The sequence below is a fragment of the Megalobrama amblycephala genome, linkage group LG12 (assembly GCF_018812025.1).
Source record: "Megalobrama amblycephala isolate DHTTF-2021 linkage group LG12, ASM1881202v1, whole genome shotgun sequence".
In the NCBI taxonomy this organism is placed as follows: Eukaryota; Metazoa; Chordata; class Actinopteri; order Cypriniformes; family Xenocyprididae; genus Megalobrama; species Megalobrama amblycephala.
The window spans coordinates 16858316-16882322 of record NC_063055.1 but is presented as its reverse complement, the minus strand read 5'-3'; the positions used below and the strand labels follow the sequence as shown (position 1 = coordinate 16882322).

Below are 24007 nucleotides of genomic sequence, written 5' to 3'. Positions count from 1 at the left end.
TTTGTATATCATTTGTGGGCATCAGGGAGCTGCTATCAATATGATGGATATAGAAATCACTGTCACTTTCGAATTCGCAATTGCAGCAGTAGGCCTACTGACCGCACATTTTTACAAGATAGGATATGCGTCAATGATGCTCAGGATCTGTTGCGCACCAAAATATAAAAAATACACACACACCACCTTAAGTGGTACACCTACAATGGGTTGTTTGTTGGTTGCATAATATGACTATTGGTGTGCAACTGGATAGCAGTTTTTCATTTATGTGAAGCATGTTTCACAGAAATAAATCCTGCCAGCAGACTAAAGCGTCATGTTGTAAATAAGGTGAACTGGGACATTTATCAACTCCTCTGAGTACGCCACAAGGAATTCAGTGTGCACACGGTGGTCAAAACCAGTAATGCCTAATAAAGCAGTCTCAGAGCATGCTGGACAATACTAGCACACACTTCTTTTCTAACGAAGAGTGTGAAAGTAGTCCAACTGTAGCAGAGAATCAAACTCATTAGGCATCTGGTATTCATTAGGACCTTGTTAAAGCTGTGGACTTCATCACGAAGATTATTATGCCCCCCAACCCCCTTTCCACACTTGAATCTAATCTCATAAAGAGGAAAACTGAGCGACAAAAACAGAGACGCCTCAGTCACGACTAGTTACCATGTCTGACTGTTCTAAAATGGATAGTAGTTAATCTTTTTTCCATCCATTTGTCTATGTTTTAAGGACTCTTTCATGTATGAAATGCTTCACATGCAAGTCATGGCTAAATCATAGTAAATCATGCTTGAACCTTGTTAAATGTCAGTTCAAGTCGTGACATGTACATCAAAGTGTGTACATTCAGAATATATATGTACCTGATATGATCCTAAAGGTTGAAATAACATACATTTTAAGCGATTCAAATGGTAATTCGCCGTAACCATGCTTTTATTCTACTGAAAAGAGGGTATGCGTCCAAACACAGACATGATCTGATGTACAGTCTACAGTATGAAGAATGAACAGGAAAGAAACGACAAAAGAAAAACAACAAGTTATTGAATTAAAGCTCAAAGTCTGGCCCGGCAGCTCAGAGAGGCTCTGTATCGCTCAGGCTAATAGAGATAATGATCTCCATCTAAACCGTCAATCCTGCTGCCTGACCGTGTATTTGGAGTTTATGGATTAATTAGTGAGCTTTATAAACCACTGCTTGATAGGAGCCACCTGGATGAACCGTGTCTCCTGTTCTCTGCTACTGGTCTCAGTATCACTTCTCTGCCTTCTGTTTCTTTATGTGCCGTTTAGGTCTCTTCACCTCTTCTTTCCTTAAAAAGTCAATGGTATAGTAACTGTTTAAGGATGTTGTCATGTAGGCTTTAGGGGTTAACGTCACAAATACTTTTCTTTAGGCCCTGAACCTTGTCCCTTGTTTTCAAAACGTTTAAAATGAAAATGACATGAAACAAACTGTCTGTAACCATGGATGGATGGATGGATGGATGGATGGATGGATGGATGGATGGATGGATGGATGGATGGATGGATGGATGGATGGATGGATGGATGGATGGATGGATGGATGGATGGATGGATGGATGGATGGATGGATGGATGGATGGATGGATGGATGGATGGATGGATGGATGGATGGATGGATGGATGGATGGATGGATGGATGGATGGATGGACTTAAGTTAAAGACTTCCTATTTTTTTTCCCCCACAAAAGATGATATTTTGAAGAAATACTTTCATTTTTGACTTTCATTGTATGGATTACAAATGGATTCCTACTTTGTTTTTATAGGAAAAACAAAAGTCATACAGGTTTGAAACAACATGAGAGAGTACGACAATTATAAATTATAATCATTTTGTGCTTCAAGTCTGTATCACCTTTGTTTTTTCTATGAATTATCTCTATAAAGTGTCATTTTGGTGAGGCTGAACAATATCTGGAACCTGATGTGAAGAGAGTAGAGAGAAAGATTCTTGGTTACCTCGACAATGTATGGAATGCTGCCAGTCCTTTCAGGTCTATTCAGCGCAACTGCACTAAAAACAGGCCCCATCTCTGCATGAGCAAAAACTGCCCAATAAACAGTATGTTTGGGTCTTTCAGATCAGTTGCCATGGGAAGGTATGGTGACTCTGATATGATAAGACACCTCTAGATTTATCACACACTTTTAATGCCAAGTTCAACATAGACAACCCCCCCCCCCCCCTGTTTTTAAGTCCAACCTGAAATAGCACTTTGTCCCTGTGGAACGTCTCAGGAAACGAGGAAAAGGAAGAGAGTTGGGAGGAGGAAGACAAACCAAGCCAAAAATGATTTTAGTCTGTGCTCTGGAAGAGCAAATCTTATTACATCTTCCCAGAGAAGCAGTCTAAGTAAGAGAGGAAGTTGACGGGAAAGAGACTTGTTTTGAGGCTGGAACAGCAACTGATCGACTGGCTGCTGCGGGCCAAGCCTTTATTTGTGTTCTAAGGCAGAGACCGCAAGAGAGTGCTCCAATGAGACACACCCCCTGAGTGAGTGTGCTCCAGCATGCACAAACACGCATACAAACACACACAAACACGGTGGATGGTCTGCCGTCACCAAGCACAAAATAGAGGGGGAGCCCATCTTTATAAGAGTAGGGCCACTCCACCCAGCTGAACTGAGTGAGAGAGGGAGGAGATGGATAACAAGAAAATGAGCATGCTGGTATTCTGCCACACTGAGTGGAAACAAATGAGAAAAAGATTTACAAGAGGAACTTAAGTGAATGTAAATATATTTTCAAATGATACTTCTGATGTTTTGATTCTTTATGGCTAAGAGTGTGCTACCGTAACTACCGTATTTTCTGTAAAATAAGTAGCAAGGGGGTCAAAATCGCATCGGTTTAGATGTCCCTTTTTTATTACATTCAGAAATAAAACCAGTAAATAAAAAAAAACAAAAAAAAAAAAAAACATTATAAACACTTTTAAATATGTAATTAGTTCCACACTCCACAACATATCCTTGAAATTTTATGGTATTCAGAACAGAACAGGAATGAAAAATAATAAGTATAAAACAAACACATATGTTTAAGCTTGGTTTTTAATTTAACTGAAAACTGAAAGTAACGGCATGTGGGAAATGTGCTATACAAATTTCAGTGAATCAGACTGTTTTAAATGTTTATTCAATTCATTTCATGTCCTGCATAGAGGCAAAGACTTATCGCTACGTCCGAAATTGTGTACTGAGCAGGTACTACATTTGAATTTGAATTTACTTCATGACCATTAAAAACATACATTATACTTAGTATGAATGTGTGTAGTATTAATGAAATTCAGACGTACAACATCCGCCATGTTGTGTTACGGTCACGTGACCTGCCAGCGTCAGTTCCGTCGCTTTACTGCCATTCATTAATCCTCTCCCGTAGCCTCATGGGATAGTAAAGTGTCCGTCGAATGCGCACTTCAGAATCTCGGCAGAAGTAGAAGTTCATCCTGGGACTTTTCGCCCATGTTTTTCGAATACTATATATTCGGACATACTACTCTTTTGGTGTACTGTTTTTTACATACTATATAGTAGGGAAGTATTTTATTTTGGAAGCAACATATGCAGTGAGCCTTTACATTGTATGTATTTTTGTGCAAAATATTTAAGCCGGGGACACACTTAACGATTGTAAGGCCGATTATGAATGTAAATTGATACTTATGACTGACTACACTCAAACGCGTCCAGTCAGAGCCAGTTGCGTTCAGTCTGCGATTACAGTCGGTGTTCAAATTCCATGTGTAAGTATATAAATCTGCTTCAGTCGCAGGAAACAATCGCTTGTATGTTGAGCACAGTCTTAGAATGTTTAGTAAGTCTTTAAATGGGTGCTCGGCTTTAGTCAAACACTGTTGTCACTGATTTCGACTTCTAGAATGATTGTTTACATTTGAATGTATGTTTAAGTTTTATCACTTGTATTTAGTATGATGTTTTCAGTTTGTGTAGTGCTGTCACCTTAAAATGTTTTCTTTCCAGATAAATACTGCTCTGCAGAAACTTCTCAGATTGTAATTACATATATATTTAAAATGATATTATGGTTAGATGACTTCAATGATACAGTAGCTTATATTGCAGCTATTTTTGAACAGAACTTTTGTATCCATTTTTAACTACATTAAATTAGCTTGCAACTTGGAAGGCCATTTCAGATCTTCCTCAACACTGTTCGTGCTCAGGTACTTGGGTAAACCAGCTTACTGCATTGCTTATTTATATCTGAACCCTTAAGCCCTTTCACAGGATGAGGCCTGCCACTATGGCAACCCTCAGCAACCACAAAACGGTCGTCACAGGCAACCCAGCTGGGCTATCGGGCACTAATAGCAATGGTACAGGGAGTGATCCGTTGCCAAAGCCACTATAGGTTTGGCTGCACATCCCTCTCCCAAGAGCACCATGATCAACATGGGCATATCCTAATGGACTCTCTCCTCCCACTGTTTTCCTCCTCAAGGTGTGTGTGGTAAATGGGAATATTCCCAAATGACAGCCCTCGGAAGGATGAGTGGAAGGCTAAGGAGAAATGGTAGATAGAAAGTACTCAACATATCAGTGAACATATCAGTTTGACCATATGATACCTAAATATGGCCAGAGCTGGTTGAAATCATCAGTTTGGTCACTTCCAAAGAACAAATAGTTCCTAGATTTGCCAAAGTTTACAAGGTTAATTGACCCCATTCTATAGTAGAAATTAAACTAGATATCCTTAAAGGTGCCCTAGAATCAAAAATTGAATTTACCTTGGCATAGTTGAATAACAAGAGTTCAGTACATGGAAATGACATACAGTGAGTCTCAAACACCATTGTTTTCTCCTTCTTGTGTAAATCTCATTTCTTTAAAAGACCTCCGAAGAACAGGCGAATCTCAACATAACACCGACTGTTACGTAACAGTCAGGATCGTTAATATGTACGCCCCCAATATTTGCATACGCCAGCCCATGTTCAAGGCATTACACAAGGGCAGCCAGTATTAACGTCTGGATCTGTGCACAGCTGAATCAACAGACTAGGTAAGCAAGCAAGAAAAATATCAAAAAATGGCAGATGGAGCAATAATAACTGACATGATCCATGATTACATGATATTTTTAGTGATATTTGTAAATTGTCTTTATAAATGTTTCGTTAGCATGTTGCTAATGTACTGTTAAATGTGGTTAAAGGGAGCGTGCGATTTAAAGGGGCCGCAGCCTGAATCGGTGCATAGTTAATGATGCCCCAAAATAGGCAGTTAAAAAAATTAATTAAAAAAAAAATCTATGGGGTATTTTGAGCTGAAACTTCAGAGACACATTCAGGGGACACCTTAGACTTATATTACATCTTGTAAAAACTGGTTCTAGGGCACCTTTAAGTGCAACTATATGCTTTGCTTGTTCTGTTAGTGTATGTCTAACTTCAGATTTTCCACAAAATGTTACATTAAAAAAAGATCTCAGCCAAAATAAGCAGCTAAATTGACCAAACTTTAGCTCTGTTCCAAAACCTACTGAGCCGTCATGCTACCTTGCAACTGGTGAAAGCTTTATTTTCACGTTTACAAAGCAAAAGCATTTCTACAACGGCAGGCTCAACATATGTTTTCACAGTAGGTATTTGTCAATTAAAATAAATCCAAATCAATTTCAGATTTTAAAAGTTCTGTACAGGTTATGAACCTAAATTTTGCAATCTGATTCATTTATTCATTTACATGTGCTTTACAGGTATTGGACCTCATCAATCTAACATAGAAACGAGTGCAGATTCAAGCACAGAAATAATCTTACGACAGGGTTCACATGTGATTCATGAAACAAAGTAATCTCATGAAAGAAAAATAGATCTTACACCAAAAACACCCGTTAACCTCGTAATTGCAAACAATTACATACAGTTATATTAAATACAGTTAAATAAACTGAAACATTTACAAACATTATAAACACTATAGCGTAGGCTATTTTAGTTCCCCTCACAACAAATCCTTCAAATTTAACAGTATTCAGAACAGAACAAGAATGAAAAATAAGTAGCTATAAAATTATATATTAAACTACAAAATAAAACAAATTAGGCTATAATGCATTCATTATAAACAACATACAAACAAGCCAAAAAACTGAAACAGCATTGGACTCACCTCTCTCATTTGGCAAAAATCCAAATGTCTCCATATTTGCCATTTGGTTGCTAAACTATTGTTCAGTATGTAAACGAGGCTTTGTACTTCACTCATGTTCCAATATCCATGTAAAACTGCATTGAAACGTGCAAAAATGTGTTTGGTTGGGCGCTGGGTACGTTGATTTTACAGCGGACCATTTAAATTGAGCAGTGTAACTTATGTTTGGATGCCTGCATTTTAGTTTGATGAATGGCTGAAATGTCAAGTTAGAAATGCTAGAACTGATACGATGTGTGTGCCCAAGTGAGGCGCCTGCCCTGCGTGATCAGTTGGATTTAATAAAATAAAGATATAAAGAAAACAAAGACAATGCGTTAGAGTGTCACAAAAACGAGCGTAGTTTAGCATAGCCACTACTTGTCGCACAGTTTTTTTCTTTTGTTAATCTGTTAAGTGAAATATATTGTGTAGTAATATTTAGTTTATTCCTTTTATATAGCCTAATATTATTCAGTTTTTCTCCGTTCACAGAAGCGATGCAGGTGCGTGATGTGATGTGAGAATCATCATGATCTGTTTTTTTATGCTGCTATTTGCGCATGTAAAGCTAAACCCCTTTTAAAAAAAAAAAAAAAAAAAACATTTGTGGGATTTTTAATAGGTCACAAACACATCTATTCTAGATTCTTATCTTGTCGTTTAATGATTGGTGAAGCATTGGTTGTCTGTCAGGAAAATAATCTACAGTAAATGAACAAAATTCTCATTACAATTCTTCACCAGAACTTAAAAACTTGCGTACAAGAGCTGAGACCTGACGCGAGATTTGATCGTAGCCACCACTCACGACCACATTGATAAATGCCAAGTTTTGTGTGGAAACGACCATACGCCCAGTTTTCTGTCGTAAGTCCATTTCATAAATGAGGTCCATTCTGTGCAGTTGCTGTGTTCAGAATCGAAGAAAGCCACTGCGATAATGTCATTAGAGCTACTGAGTATAACTGTCATTTTTGCGATATTTTAACGTCTAAAAAAAAATTTGAAAAAAGCATATGCCAAGAGCTTTTTAAGCAAATATTTGGTATATAGTCTCCTCCACTGACCAGGTCCATATGTAAAATTTATGTAAACATGCATCAAGGCACTGCATGTGTGCATCCGATTTCAAAAATAGTTGGGTTCAAGGTGTTTTTTTGTTTGTTGTTGGTCTACACCACACCTACCAATACTATCAAAATTTTTGAAGGATTTTCAGTCCGATTCAGCCATTAGACCAATTGCTAACAGATAATTTAGTTTTATGTAAACATAGCTAATTACATTTATGAGGCATAACAGAGCACTGGATAAAATGAAAATAAAAAGATGATTTCTAAAGGTTACTACTATAATTATTTCTGTTAATAACAACCATAACTGATAAAATGATTATCAGGAGTTGGCTTCTGAGAATAGTTACCATCTTGATCATTGTGAAACCAAATTTGCATGAAGACAGTTACATTTAAATGATAATCTAAATGGAATGATATAAACTGATTTAATTATCTGGATTCAGTCAGTCAGAACTGTGTTTGTGTGGCTGTCACTTGTATCTTTTTTTTTAAACAATGGATAATTCACTCCAGTATTTTTAGATGACATATTGCAAAAAAGATTGTTAATAAAAAGGTTAATGTATTTTCAACATTCTCTGCCAAAAAAACATGCCAAAACTCACATTTCTGACAGGCTCAAGCCATGTAGTGCTACTCTGCTCATACGAGAATACTGTAACCTGGTAAAATGGGTGCCAAAATAAATACACAAAACAGGCCTAAGAGTGATGTAGACATTATGTTCAAGCTTCTGGAAAAAAAAAATCTGCTAGAAAAGGAAGTAGATTCAAAGGCACTTTGTGCAGTCTTTCAACAGAAACATGATCAGACTTCCTCCTTCCTTACAACCCTTATAGTCTCTCTCATGTCTCATCATCTATCACTCTCACAGAATGATGTAGAGGACAAACAAGGAAAGAAAGCAACAGAGAGAGAATTGGAAAAGAGGAGAGTGGTACAATGGCTGCCTCTATGCCTGTACAGCCGCCAGGACATGAGGAGAGGAGGGAGGAGCGGAGGGTCTAACCAAACGAGCAGTGTGGAAAGGCAAGAGAGAGAGAGAGAGAGAGTGAAAATGAGAGACAGCAGTCGGGATGAATAAGGCCTCCTCAGCCCATCTCCACCAGGCTCAGCCGCACAAGGAGAAGCCTGTGCCTCAGAAGGGCGAGAAAACCAACACCACACACCTCGAACGATCTGCATCAGAGCCCTTATTGTACACACCAGTTTTCCCAGGATACCCTACACCCCCTGAAGCAGGACTAATGGATATTCCTGCTATCTTTTCCTCTCTTAGCTCACTCTCTGGAGACTATACCTCTACCTGAACCACACTTTACAAAGATCACAAAGGACCATTAGAGGAAAAAGACCCCTGTGCCAGGCACAGCTGGTATATAGATGTGTGTAGGGCTACCCTTAAAGATTTTTCTAGTAGTCGTTCATTTAAGCGATTAGTTGACTAATGGCATGTATTAATAAGCCATATAAATCATAATAATGAGCCAATAATTGCCTATATACAGTATCTCACAAAAGTGAGTACACCCCTCACATTTCAGCTACCATTTTAGTATATCTTTTCAAGGGACAATACTATAGAAATGAAACTTGGATATATTTTAGAGTAGTCAATGTGCTGCTTGTATAGCAGTATAGATTTACTGTCCTCTGAGAATAACTTAACATACAGCCATTATTGTCAAAATAGCTGGCAACAAAAGTGAGTACACCCTAAGTGATAATAGTTCATGTTTTTGTCTGCTTGACAGGACCATACAAATGTGTGGATCTTGTATTGGAGCAGTTAAAATTTGGTGCTTTGGATTACAATTCTCTCATACTGATCACTGGATGTTCAACATGGCACCTCATGGCAAAGAACTCTGAGGATTTGAGAATTAGAATTGTTGCTCTCCACAAAGACGGTCTAGGCTATAAGAAGATCGGTAACACCATGAAACTGAGTTACAGAACAGTGGCCAGGGTCATAGAGAGAGGTTTTCCAAGACAGGTTCCACTCGGAACAGGCCAAAAAAGTTGAATCAATGAAGTTGAGACCTTTTGTCTGTGCATCAGGTGTAGAAGCTGGCTTCAAAACACAGATGCATGAGTACTGCCAACATTGCTTTAGAGGTTGCAGAAGCGGAAGGTCAGCTTGTCAGTGCTCAGACCATACGCCACACACTGCAACAAGTTGTTTTGCATGGCTGTCGTCCCAGAAGGAAGCAACTTCTGAAGCTGGCTCACAAGAAAGCCTGTAAACAGTTTGCTGAAGACAACCTGTCCAAGAGCATGAATTACTGGAACAATGTCCTGTGGTCTGATGAGACTAAGATAAACTTGTTTGGCTCAGATGGTGTCCAGCATGTGTGGCGACAGCCTGGTGTGGAGTACCATGATAATGACCCCAAACACACCGCTAAGATGACAACTGCCTTGCTGAGGAAGCTGAAGGTGAAGGTGATGGAGTAGCCAAATATGTCTCCAGACCTGAACCCTATTGAGCACCTGTGGGGCATCCTTAAGTGGAAGGTGGAGAAGCACCATGTGCCTAACATCTAGCAGCTTTGTGATGTCATTATGGAGAAGTGGAAAAAAATCCCAGCAACAACCTGTGCAGCTCTGGTGAATTTCATGCCAAGGAGGATTAAGGCAGTACTAAATAACAATGGTGCTCACACAAAATATTGACACTTTGGACACAGTTTTGACATGTTCATGTAGGGTGCACCCACTTTTGTTGCCAGTTATTTAGACAATAATGGCTGTATGTTGAGTTATTTTCAGAGGACAGTAAATCAGTACTGCTATTAGACCCCTTAATCGCCTACGTCACTGTGACGTCACCGCTCTAGCTGGAGGCAAAACATAAATAACAACTCATAGTAGGCGCGCTAAAAGTTTGAAGTTTTGACTTTAAACTGTCGTCTTGTGTTTTTGGCTGCCAGAATAGAAGGAACAGGACTTTTGGTTCAAAACTAAAGTTTTACCAGATCCTGGCAGACATTCCTTCACAGAAATCAAAAAGATAATTGTGGTTGAATGCAATACGGTGTACAGACTGGACGGAGACGATCATAAATAATACTCGTGTTTGCAGTGCACACTTCATATCAGGTAAAATAATCGATGCATATGTAATGGTGTGTTGGTTTTATCTAGTACAAATCAGCAAGTTTCTGTTTTATAGGTGAAAAGTCGCCAACCTTCAGCGCACTAGCTAGCTTAAATGATAAACAAACATACAGCGATAGATGTGTGTGCCATCCTTTGAATGGTCTCTTAAAATAATCCACATCGCTAGCCATAATCATAGTTAGCCCAGCGTTAGGTTACATTAGACAATAAGCCTTGACAAAATTCCCCGAACCACCCGAAAGTAATTCATATGTTGTCTAGGAAATATCCAAAACTTAAGTTAATTTACAAAAATAGCTGTCACGGTCCCGCAGAGTCAGTTACTGAACATATTCGGACAGTTCTGAACCTTCTTCTGCATCTATGTTTAATAAATCCCTCCTAAAACATGCTAGCTTACGCTTGTCAACATTGAGTCCAGCGTCTCTTTTTGCCTCCAGCTAAGCCCCGCCCACCAGGAAACGTTGCAATGTTTACAAACTTTTAAGGGGTCTATACAAGCTGCACATTGTCTACTTTAAAGTATATGCAATTTTTCTATAGTATTGTCCCTTGAGAACATATAATAAAATGGTTGCTGAAATGTGAGGGGTGTACTCACTTTTGTGAGATACTGTATAATGCATTGCCTAATCAGAAATCAAGAGTATGCATAGCGCTTGCCACAGCGCACCAGAAAAAGTAATGATTATGAATGTGTCTTAAACAAGGAAACTGTCTAAAATTTTAATAATTTATTGATAAAGTATTCTGTATTTTCGGCTGCAGAGATTAAGTCGACAATGATGACTTTTCATCTCTGCAGTAGTGAAAGTGCCTATATGCATGTTCATATGAATTACATAATCTGAAAATATTTGTTTTCCACTTTAATTGGTTGACAATCACTTGACATTTCAAGCTGTCTATAGATATTTTCATATCTGTGAGGCAAGTATACACTGAGTTTCTTTTTTTTTTTTTTTTTTTTGAAACACTCAAGTTCACAAAGACCAAGACGGCAGAAAGTGCATCCTGTGTGTTTTCTTTATTTTACAAAGGCATAACGTTTTTCTGTTATCGAGTTTACACAAAAGTAGACCATTTCAAATGATGTTTACTCTTATCTGTATGTCCAAAAATGACGGAGTACAAGTTGTTTCTGCTGTTATCAGAAAAAATGCAAGCTATCGCATCTCCATGTTTTGAAGTAAAGCACGCTATTACTTCAGCTTCCACACTCCTCGCAAACAATTGGATATGTGCCTAACAATAGTGTGCTTTTATTTATCTAGGTTAATGTTAGAGCAAGCAGCAATGTAAAATTGCTACTACTTACATGTTTCAAATGATAAGCCATATTTGAGGTTAAATGGATGATAGGCGACCGTTTGGATTTCCTGTCCGACATACTGTAACTACCACAAGGACCTGCCGTTAACGGTCTGTCCCTCACGGATTGACTGACTGCACCACAAAGCTTGTTTTTTTGGTCAACAAAGCCTCTTCTAGATGACTAATGATTGGTCGAATATTAGGGGGCAGCCCCGTGTCTATACATGAGTATGAATGTAACAGACAGTGTTGTGAGATGCATTTTTTTCATTAGAGTGACAGTAGCCAAGTTGTTTAAAACTTAAAATCAATGTTTTTTTAAAATGCTACAAGTGAATTTAGGCATCACATTAAAATGTAAAGTATAAAAAACATGTATTTTGAGACAACAATTTCAAAACAATTTCACTTTAATGAGCTTAAATACAGTAGCTTCAGTGTATTTGTTATTAGCTCATACAGTGTAGCTAACTTCTTTTACAGAAAGGTAGCTGGACTGTAGAATTTAGCTTGTAACTTGTCATGCTATAGGTTGTCAGACACAGTGGTTCAGGTTGATCCAAACAACACCTGATGAATTCTAAAAACCAGTGGTGTGCAGTGGAGATTCATATATATCATTCAAATGTAAATTCATGTCCCAGTTTCACATTTTCCTGGTTAAATATTACATAAAGAGAAACCAAATACAATTCTATTTTGTATTTTTACATGAACTATGTAATTAATGGTCCATTTATTAAAACAATGTATAAATCTCAAGTTAGTGTTTTATGCATTTTTACATTTATTCCAAAATAATAACTAAAGGCAGTAACAATTTTAACAAAATATTTGATTTGCGAATTGATGTTCAGCTGTTCTTTTCAACTTATTCCATCAAGACACGAAGATGTACCTTTAGTTTCACCAAGCTGACTGCTCACTGAAATCCCCCACACAACCATAATGTGTTTAGGCCATTTTAAGTTTGATTGTGAAGTGACTTAAAGCAGGGATATCCAAGTGGCTGAGTCATTTACTTACTTTTTAATTAGTTTCCCCATTAACGGCATAATTTTGTTAATTCCGAGCGATTTGCAGACACACAAAAAAGAGAGGCTGGATTTATCGCACAAACCAATCATATCGAATCATAGTGTGATCACGTAACTTTCCCCCATTCATTCTCAATTACCCCCACCAAATCCACTGCACAGTTTAGGGGGTCTGTTAAAACTCAATGTGCTCAGGGGAGGCAAGAGTGACACAGCCTCCTGCTGTAACTTTACCTGTGGGTGTCGCTGTTGGACAGTGTTACTTTATTAAAAGTTGTTTGAAATATTTGTTTTCTTTTATTTTTGTAATATGGAATATTTTCTCATCCAATTTTTTGAGGCATTTTTTTCTGCCTCCTTGGAGGAAACGCCCCTGCTAAAAACATGTACTTGTAAGTACAGAGAAAGAAAAACTCATTCTGTGCACAATGTGCTTTCCATTAATTTCTACAGCCAAACCACACAAAATGGAGGAACTCTTTGCAGCAATCATGCCACACAATTCCAAAATAATTTGTGAAAGCTGTCGGAAAGGGCACCGCACGCACACACAAACACGCTCGCAGCACATTCTTACAAAGACATCATGCCAAGACTTTAGGATGTTAAATGCTGGAGCAAACTAAGAGTAGAAGAATGCAAGTGTTCCCTGAAGAAGAAGAAGAAGAAGAAGAAGAAGAAGAAGAAGAAGAAGAGAGGAAGGAGTAGGACTGAAGGGATTCCAGTATGAGGATGAAAAACGAGGAGAGAGCTTGAACGGATCTTAAAATTCCAGTAGAAATATGTGAGGCAAAGATCCTAACCTTCTCTGGCATCAAAGTGCCTTTTGGGATCTAACAAATACCACAATTATACCAGAGTCCCCCATAACAGACCCTCATGACAGATGAACATAAAAGACTCTGAGCCCACTGATAGTAAAGATCAAGCCGACTGTTTATGTGCATGTTTGTGTGTCCAAAGTTTTTGACCACAGACATGGCAGCAAATCAACCCTACTGCTACACCTCATTGGCTGCTTCCTTGTTCCTGCCTTTCAGCATCATTTAATCCAGAATTTCCCTTATATATCTAATCCATTATTTGTCAGCTAACGCCAGCCTTTTATCTCTCCACTAAAACTGCATGCTCTAGCAAAACAATCTAAAAAACAGATGCCGCTATACTCTGTAAAACATTATGAGAGAGCCTGAGAAAGAATAAAGAATGAGAAAAATGTTTTGATTGCGAAGAGAGAGATTGAGGGCTATGAACAGAAGGTGACGACCCTAATTTGGACTGGATTGGTGTCGGCAGTAAATTAATACGGTTAACTGGATGGCTGGCTTAGATTTATTGGGAGGCCTAAAGCTGGATGTCTGTGGGTCAAAATAATGGCTGACATATTTCATACTTTAACAGTGGCATGCAAGTAGGGTGTCTTGAACATGATGTTCAAGGCTCCGTCTACACCACACTCTCTCAGTAAGCACATGTGCAATGGTGAGATGTCTGTGAGAGAATGTATGATTAGGGCTGCACAATTGGGCCAACAAAAATCCTATTGCAATTATTTTGTCATCTAATGTGGTTTGAATTGTAATATGATAAACCTCTCATATTGCTGATGTTTAGTAATCCAAGAAAATAGAAACAAAAAGGTTCCTAAAAAGCTAAATAATGAAATAAGATGTGCAAAAAAGATGTACAAAATCAAAAGCAATGCCTTCAAAAAAAAAAAAAAAAAAAAAAAAAAAACGATAAAACAAAACATACCAGTACTCTTTGAATTCATATTCAGTGTTTTGTAGGACTCAAGTTCGGACAAGACTGGACTTAAGCTGCATCTAAAATCAAATATTTCCCTAATATATTGTGCGAAAAACAGTACACCAATAGCGTAGAATGTCCGAATACAGTTGGAAAACAGTAGGCGAAAAGTACCTGAACTTCAGTACTGACTTCTGAAGTGCTTATTCAATGGACACTTAAATATCCAATGAGGTCACAGGAGAGGATTTGTGAATGGCGGTGAAGCGACAACTGTCTGACACAGTAGATCACATGACAATGACAACATGGCCGATATGCCATTCTGAAAGCATCGTCAGACTCAAGTCCGGCTCAAGTCCAAGACCATATTTTCAGGAGCATCGACGTGGACTCAGACTCGAACGAGTTCTCTTGACTAGTCAAAAAATATGATCTTCGACTCCTGAACCTTAACATTAAACCGCTGTGCTTTTATTTTGGTATGAAAAACTTATGAAAGCCATATCACCATGTCAGTTTTATTTTGATTAGTGTTGCGTGTAAAAACATCTTAAGAGCAGATTCACATACTTTCTAAATCAGTAATATTGCAAAAATCTGTTGAGTGTCTTTCTAATATTTAACAGTGACTAGTGTGTCCAAATGAAAACTCATAGATTAGACATCTTGGCAACACATGCATGCTATCAGGACTGTTAACATCCAAATGAGATAACCATCCGCTCTAAACTACATGAGGACAAGAAAATTACAGATTTATCATTTTTGGACAATCTATTCCTAATTCCCATTCTTTCTCCCTGCCTAGTTTTGCATGGACATGTTCACAGCATAACGCATCTATATTGAGACTTTTTTTTTTTTGACAAAGGCCAGTGCTCAGTGTCACTATCATCATGCTGACTTCTCCCAGACCTCCCATGAGCTTCGTTTAGAAGCATTCAAATGGCCGTCTTTAAAAGGACCAAGCATTTCTGACAGGGGAATTGGGATGTTATTGAGTTTAATAAGCCGTGTCATGAATGTGTGTTTATTTAACATCTACAGCACTGATAAAATGACTGGAATGTCTTCAACCATCAAAGGTCCTGGCTGTTTTTTCCTGCTCTGACATCTGCCTAGTAGAAACTTCTGTGGGACTGAGCCTGTTACTAAATAGCTGACATATCTCGCAATAACTTTCCCACAACTTTATTTGCACAATTTTAGGCTCAGGGACTCTTTCCCTTCAGATTATTGCCTGTTCTCCAATTTTTATATATATATCCCCCAAGATCCTACAGAGTCTGTACATCAGTATAGCAGATAATAATGGAGCAGCACTAATAAGTACAATAACTCATACGATAAAGATCTCATGGGAAGCACACTACTTATGATGCTAATAAACCCAAAGTTAAAAGAAGCTACAAGAAAGGTCAACCACATTGTTTCGATGTTCTATATTAACCATTTCCAGGTTGTGCTCCCAAGAACATCAGCACGGTGAGCTGACCTTTTCAAGTTTATGTACTCAACGCCCACTATGAAAATATTGGAAATGCTAACCCTTTTATTGCAAATGGTATTTACGGATGGAAACCATAATCTCACTTCCTGTGTGTGCAATCCTGTAGCTTGTTGTGAAGAGGCATTTCAGTTAAATTGTGCCACTGAAACCCTGCTTTTCCCATGAAGTCATATATAGGCAGCGACTAAAGGGATTTATGGGCCGCATTTCAGGAGAAGAGCAAAGCAATCCTATTCCGTGAGAAGACTCAATGTACCACGTACTACGAACGTAACACACATGGAAGCCCCTCAGAAGCATTAGGCAGACCTAACATCAATGTTCCGCTGCTGATCCCTACAACATTGAGACTTACCAGACCTCATCTCACCAACTTCACTTGCTCATTTTTGACAACTTGAAATACATCCAGTACTAATTCACATGAAGTATAAAAATTGAACACAAACTGAAAAATAAACTTTAAAGTGCCCCTATTATGCTTTTTCGAATATTGCCTTTCATGCAATGTGTAATGTAGATGTCTGTGAATGTAATGATCTGCAAAGTTGTGCGGCTGAAAGTGCAAGATAAATAAAGTTACCGTCTCTCAAAAGAAAGAGTCGACTGTGACACTTAAACGAGTAATCAGGAATGCAAATCCCAATTCTGTGACGGCCACATGTCACAAAGTAACACATTTGCCTAATGCCTAAACTTTAATGTTACATCAGTTACTCATGTTAGTGCTTGGCTAACGTATGCACCGTTAATGATACTGTTGATAATAGGGTTCTCACATGTGCACCGCATTACATTAGAAATATACACATCGGTTTGTTGACTGGCATACACTTAATGCTGATGTAGAGGTATTACAGTTGCAACATCTCATATTGTATGTTAAACTGAGTAGCTTATCACTGAGTAATGTCCCGAGAAGTCGTCCTTGCGCTAGAGTTTCGGGTTGATAGTTCTTCCAATGTTCCATCATCGGACTTGCGGTCGGATTGACATGGTAAAATCAACGCCATCTTTACAGTGTGTACAATCACTGGGCTCCGGAAGTCTCTGGACCTGTACTGAAGTTCTGTTATGGTAATGGACATTTTGCTGTCATCAGGCACTATAAGCGGTAGACCAATCACAACAGAACGTGCCATCTGGCCAATCAGAGCAGAGCAGGCTCGCGGAAAGGAGGGATTTAGAGAGACTGTAGCATCAGTTGAGTCGTTTGAGCATCAGTGAATAATGTTGTAACATGCAATGTAAATTATGAGAAAATGAAAATGTTTTTTCTGATGCATGTAAACCTGTTGTAGAGGACCTCCTAAACAAAATAAGGAACCTTTAAAATAGCATACTAGGGGCACTTTTTGCAAATCCATTCATGTTTTACATAATTCATATGGCCCTATATAAACAATTTAGCAATATAATAATATAATCTAGAAAAGATTATATTGACTCATCTTGTTCATATGGACAAATGCACATTTTCGTTCAATAAAAGTCTTCAGAATGAGAATGTCACATCTTCCTAAATATATATGTCACTAGCATTTGACTAGCAAAAGCAAAGAGCAATGGATCAATGTGTTTTTGTTTGCACTAGTTTTGATGGACTGTGATGTAAACTAAAGGCTATTGGCTTATAAAACAAAATAGAACTTATATAAAACAAAATGTGTTTGTTTAGGACATTGTGTTATTTTGAACATCTGACTGAAAGTTGTACAAGTAGAACCCTGTTTTTCACAACCTAAGACGTCCTGCAATCAGTGTTCCAGATCTCTCCTCACTTGTGTGAAGGCTACTGGCTATTTAAAAAAAGAACAGGCCCTTCAGAATGTCCTGCCCTGACTTTCTGTTTCTATTTCTATAGGACATAAATCAACACAAAAGAATACTTGTCAAACCACTTCATGGAAACATTATTGGTTCATTTGTTTATCTGTCATTTGTTCTTCAGGTTTATATAAAAGAGTTCAGAGAGTGATTGTACCTGAGAGAGGGGTCGGGAGAGTCTGTGACTCTGTACGTTCTTCTCCTCTGAGGACCAGGAATGGAGCTGCAGGCTGAAAGACAAAGAAATATTTAGCTTAAGTACACCCTACAAAGACCATGGGACATTTCTGAACTTGTGTTGAATAAGCAAATTTTGAAGCAAACTACAGTTGACATTAAATGGTTTGCCGTTACATTAACTTTTTTTAAACAATTTAGAAGGCAAGTAGAAATGGACCAAGGAACTCAACAGAAGTAAACATAAGAATGTGAAAATACACAGATGTGTCAGAGGAAAATCTTGAACCACAGGCACTTACCACTACCATAGCTATTGTATAAAATACACTACCATTCAATAGTTTGGGGTCATAGTTTGGGTATTATTTATTTATTTATTTTTTTTTTAAAGAAAATCTTTTAATATTTTTATTCAGAAAAAATATTCTATTCAACAAGGACACATTAAATTGATTAAAAGTGACAATAAATGTTACAAAATTTCTATTTCATTTTTTATTATTATTAATTTAAGAATTCTAATAAAAAAATGCAGGCACAACCATTCTCAACATTAATAATAAGAGTAAGATCATCGAGCTCACTAGTCATATGGATCACTTTTTCCACTAACACTTGCAAATTAAGTAAATTTTAAGTAAAATGCACCTTTTGTGTTACACAGAAGAAAATAAGTAATACACATTTAAAAGAACATCAGGAGGGTCAGGGTGAGCAAATGACAGAATGCTCATTTTTGAATGACTACCCCATTAACTGTATCCTTATAAAGATAGAATTAAACACCATTTTTAAAAAAAAAAAAAAAAAAGAGTGTTAATTGTAATATACAACAATGATCTTATTGGCCGGGTGATATCAAAAGCAACAAGTTATTGTCTCAACACCATGCTGTGCTGTAATGCAGGCGTCTGCCTGATTAATCCATAATTTATTAATGTAGTTCATAATCCATCACTAAATCCAATCAAATGAGCTTCATCAGCAGTGGACTTGTGGAATGTGCTGCAGTCTATCAGAGGTCAGATATTTACAGTGTTAAGTCTGAGAAGAACAGGTAAAGAGGTGTTTGGATTGGTGTCTCTCTCTCTCTCTCTCTGTGTGCATGTGTGTGCATGTACATGGGAGGGCTTCAGGAAACAGTCAATCAAACATTTCACCTGCAGTCAAGCACTGAACTATGACCTATTCATCAACCATGTGCATATTCCTCTGGAGACCTGGTACAAAAAAAAAAAAAAAATCTCCACAATGTAATTCTTGAGTAACCCGAGGCATCTTAAAGGGGTAGTTCACTCAAAAATGAAAATTCTGTAATTAATTACTCACCCTCATTTCGTTCCAAACCCATAAGACCTTCGTTCATCTTCGGAACACAAATTATGATATTTGATGAAATTGCTGTTTTCCATGGATAGAAATTTAATTACCACTGTCAAGGTCCAGAAAGGTACTAAAGACATTGTTAAAATAGCCCATGTGAATACACTGATTCAACCTTACTGAGCCTGGTGTTCGAACGTAAACGCAGAAGCGCTGCACTGTGTGTACAACGTCAACTGCGTAAGAGACAGAAAGGGAAGAGAAGAGATTGTTGAATAAAGTCGTTATTTTTGTTTTGTTTTTGCACACAAAAAGTATTCTCGTCACTTCATAAAATTAAGGTTTAACCACTGTAGTCACATGGACTATTTTAACAATGTCTTTAGTACATTTCTGGGCCTCGACAGTGGTAATTAAATTGCTGTCTATGCAGGAGTCAGAGAGCTCTCAGATTTCATCAAAAATATCTTAATTATAACTAAACTAAATATCTTATCACTATAACTTAATATCTTAAAACAAAAATAACTTTATTCAACAATTTCCTTCTCTTACCTGTCAGTCTCTTACACTGTTTACGTTGTATAGACAGTGCAGTCTTTCCAGGTTCTACATCAGAACACCGACTCATTATTGGCTGAATCCTGCATCAGCATCAAACGCATGCGCACGTGCTGCTCACGTGAACGGTGTCGGCCAATAATGAGCCGACGTTCAGACATAGAGAACGGAAGCCTGCACTGTGTCTACTACATCAACAGCGTAGGAGACTGACATGGAAGAGAAGAAATTATAATTATAATTGTACTGGTCAGGTCGAGTTAAACGTTCTTGGGTACGGGCTGGGTTCGGGCTTCAGATTAAAGCCTGTGAATTCCTCACTGAAATTTAACATATGGCTTCAGAAGACTTGGTATACACCACACAAGTCATTTGGCCCACTTTTATTGTGTTCCTGGAGCACGTAATAAAGCAGCTTGTACATTCTTCTAAATATCTCTTTTTGTTTTCAACAGAATAAAAAAAAAAAATTGCTGAAGGGCTTAATATCAACTAATTTTAGTCATCCAATCTGAATGAATGGATCCAAAATGAATGGATGGCAACACTTGTTATAGAAATACTCTCTCTGTTTATACAGCTGATCATTTGAAGTAATGAAGTAATTAAAGGTACAGTATAAAGCATCAATCATGAAAACATCAGCTGTGTGCTGGAACACAATTCCCTAGAATCTTCATGGAGCATTAATCCTAATGGAGTCTGCATTACGCATGTAAGGAAAAGGCCCTTATATGGCTTCTACAGTGCTGTCCTTTACATTATCAATAATACTAAAGGACCACAGAAAGAAAAAAAAGCCTGCTTATTTAAATGTCCATTAGTGGGTCAAAGTACATAAATAAAACCCTATGCAAGTATGTAAACGCAATGTTTGATCAAAGCATTTCCAGCAAACAATCCTGTACAAACAATCCTCCTTGTTGCAATTCTGTGATAGTAACAAACCTCAGTTCTCTACTTAAGTTGTGCAGTTGTACCTCTTATTGGTGGGAGTGATCCTGCCTCCTTTGCGGTCAGGGCTGGATGGCGGCTCGGGTGAATATGGGCCAGGTGACAGAGACGCTGGGCTGGAGATGGTGTACTCTCTGTAGTTCTGGTTTTCATCTCGACTCACCTGCACAGCCTCCTGCACAACCAGACGGAAAAAACACGGATCAGTAACAGATTCTCCGCTTTGGATTAAATAGTTTTGTTTGGCAAACATGGGATATGTTGATCTAATGTAAATGTGTAGGGCTGAACAATAATGTTTCTGCTGGCATGGCCAGGCTAAACCCTAAAAATTATTTTGTAAATAAGTTGTAAATAAAACAAAGATTATTAAATTATATTTTACAAGAAAAAAAAAAAAAACATTTCAGTTTTACTTCCAAATGTCACATTTAATTGAATGTGTTACTTAGTTTCTTTGTAAAATTTACTAGAAATCTCTAAATGAAAACACCAATTTCTACACCAATTTTTTTTTTTTTCAGTGTAGTAGTTCAGATTTATACTTACCCTACTAATATTTTCATTGGCCTATCAATTAATCAAATCAATATTATATTATATAATGTTTGTATATGTATTGACAGTATTACAGTTGAAAAAATATATATAACAAATGATTAGATTATGAAATTATAACTGGAAATTATAAAGCTTATGTATACATGTAACTCCTTTTCAAACTTCTTGATAAAAAAATAAAATAAAAAAAGACAAAAAATGCTGACATAAGCTATAAGCAATATTTTATTCTAAAATTTTATTTTAGAATAAAAATACACTTTTATTTTATTTTTATCTTTATTCTTTTATTTTGGGAACTTTGACATTTAAATCAGAAATATTTAAATCAGAATGAATCAAACTAAATTTACAATGAACATGATGTGGTGAAAACTTAGTATGACCATTTCATCTCTAGCCCTGAGCTGTTAGGCCTTGCTTATTGTTAAACCTCATGTGTGCCTTCTTCACAAGTGCTCACACGGTCGTACGGAAGGACTACAAGACTTATGTGGCTCACAATCCTTCCGATCATAGTATCTGTTACAACAGAGACCCGTCAGCAGTCCCTTTAGCATTTACAAGACAGGAACTCTGTCTGATTTATAATATCCCAAGATCCTTTCGCGTATCATGGATGCAGGCATGCAGAATTACTGCCATAAAAAAATGAAAAGGAGGGAAAAATAGACTCAAATGTCTTATTTGAGCTCAACCTGAAAAACTATAAATCTTTGATAAGCAGATAGTAGTCCATCTTCTCTTAATGGATAACAGGCGTGCTATAGCTCTGCAAATATGAGCAAACCAAACACTGCCTTGGGTCAACGGTTCCAGTATACACAACCGTTTTCACGAAGGCTGCATTTATTTAATCAAAAATATAGTAAAAAGAGCATTACAGTATATTGTGTAATACTATTACAAATTAAAAATAACTATTTGAAATTATATTATATTTATATATATAAATCCTTTTTTTTTTTTTTGCCATTATTTTATTTATTTTTTGTTGAAAACAGTTGTGCTTCTGTGAAAACAGACACATTTTTTCAGGATTCTTTGATGAATAGAAAGTTCAAAAGAACAGCATTTGTTTTAAATTGAAATATTTTGCAGCATTATAAAATGTCTTTACTGTCACTTTTGATCAATTTAATGCATCCTTGCTGAATAAAAATATTGATATCCTTAAAAAAAATTATATATCTTACTGACCCCAAACTTTTGAACCATAGTGTAAAATAATATTGTATATATCAGTGGTTCCCAAACTGCCGGGTGTGCCCCCTGGAGTGGCCGGTGGGGGGGCAAAGTTATAAAAAGGGGGGTGTGGAAAAGGGGATGGAGTACAGTCAGCAGATTACTATGCAAAATAAACCTCTTTATGCTGTGTTCACACCAGACGCGACTTGCGCGAATAAATCGCGCTATTTGCGCGTAGTTGGACGCTTGAACATTTTGAGTTTACTCGCTTCATTCGCGCGTGAAAATCCCTTCACAACAGACGCGAATTCGCGTCATGAGAGGGGCTCTCCCGCTCCTTTTTGTGTCCCAGACTCTCCCACTGCTTTCTGCACACTTCCTCTGAATAAACACAACTTGTCAGTGGGGAAATAATTGTAAATTACAGCGAATAAGCTCAATTGGTCGTCTTTAGTTGGCTTGTAGTCTATATATATATATATATATATATATATATATATATATATATATATATATATATATATATATATATATATATATATATATATATATATATATATATATATATATATATATATATATATATATATATATATATATATATATATATATATATATATAGCTCTAATTGAGTAAAGACCGTTTTTTACAACTTATCAGATTGTCCGACCTCCTCATTCACTTTCTTTCAAACACGATCCTTTTTATTTCTGTTTCTATAAATGTATAAAGATGTACAGCGACGATGATTTTATCCTCCATTGTTGTTTCGAAATTCTGCCTCAGCTCGCTACGTCACGTCACTACTAGAGCAAGCTCCTGATTGGTTAACGCGGCGCGGAAATTCGCCAAAGTTCAGATTTTTCAACTTGCGCGATTCGCGCCGCAGGATGTCAATTCGCGTCTTTGCATTGACTTAACATGTAAATCACTCGCGCTTACCGCTTCATTCGCGTCCGGTGTGAACGCACCATTAGGGTGATAAAAGACCCCACTGCTAAATTATGCCACTTATTACCTTTTATAACCTCAAGATGACTCGCAGTACCCGCTTGAGCAGTCGGTTACCAGTTGTAGTGGTTGTTGTTGTGGAATAACAGACTACTAGATGGCATGATTGAAGAGTCAGAATTAAGTATTGCAGGGAGCTATGTAAAAATACAAATGAATGATGCGTGGTTCTGCACTAAGCACGAACAAGTCGGTGAAAGGACTGCCAGCGCCAGGTAGTCATAATGCAGACAATGAATTTACTCCAAACATCACAACTCCCAAAACAACATCTGAAGTGAGTGGCGTGATGTGATGCGACAAAAGTAAATAGAACCCTTTATAATCACTGATGCCATCTACTGGATGCGACGCGACAATTTCCGACAGTAAACCGA

The 24007-nt window shown here is 37.4% G+C and overlaps 1 protein-coding gene across 2 annotated transcripts in view; it reads right to left on the bottom strand.

Moving 5' to 3' along the window:
- pdlim2 (PDZ and LIM domain 2 (mystique)) overlaps positions 1-24007 on the bottom strand; it is an 83495-nt gene that overhangs the window by 19288 nt on the left and 40200 nt on the right. For both annotated transcript variants that reach the window (XM_048209224.1, XM_048209225.1), the window contains exons 5-6: positions 20897-21045; positions 18010-18082 (exon numbers count right to left, since the gene is read on the bottom strand). In XM_048209224.1, the coding sequence (XP_048065181.1) occupies positions 18010-18082; positions 20897-21045 (222 nt within the window). The remainder of the gene's footprint in view (positions 1-18009; positions 18083-20896; positions 21046-24007) is intronic.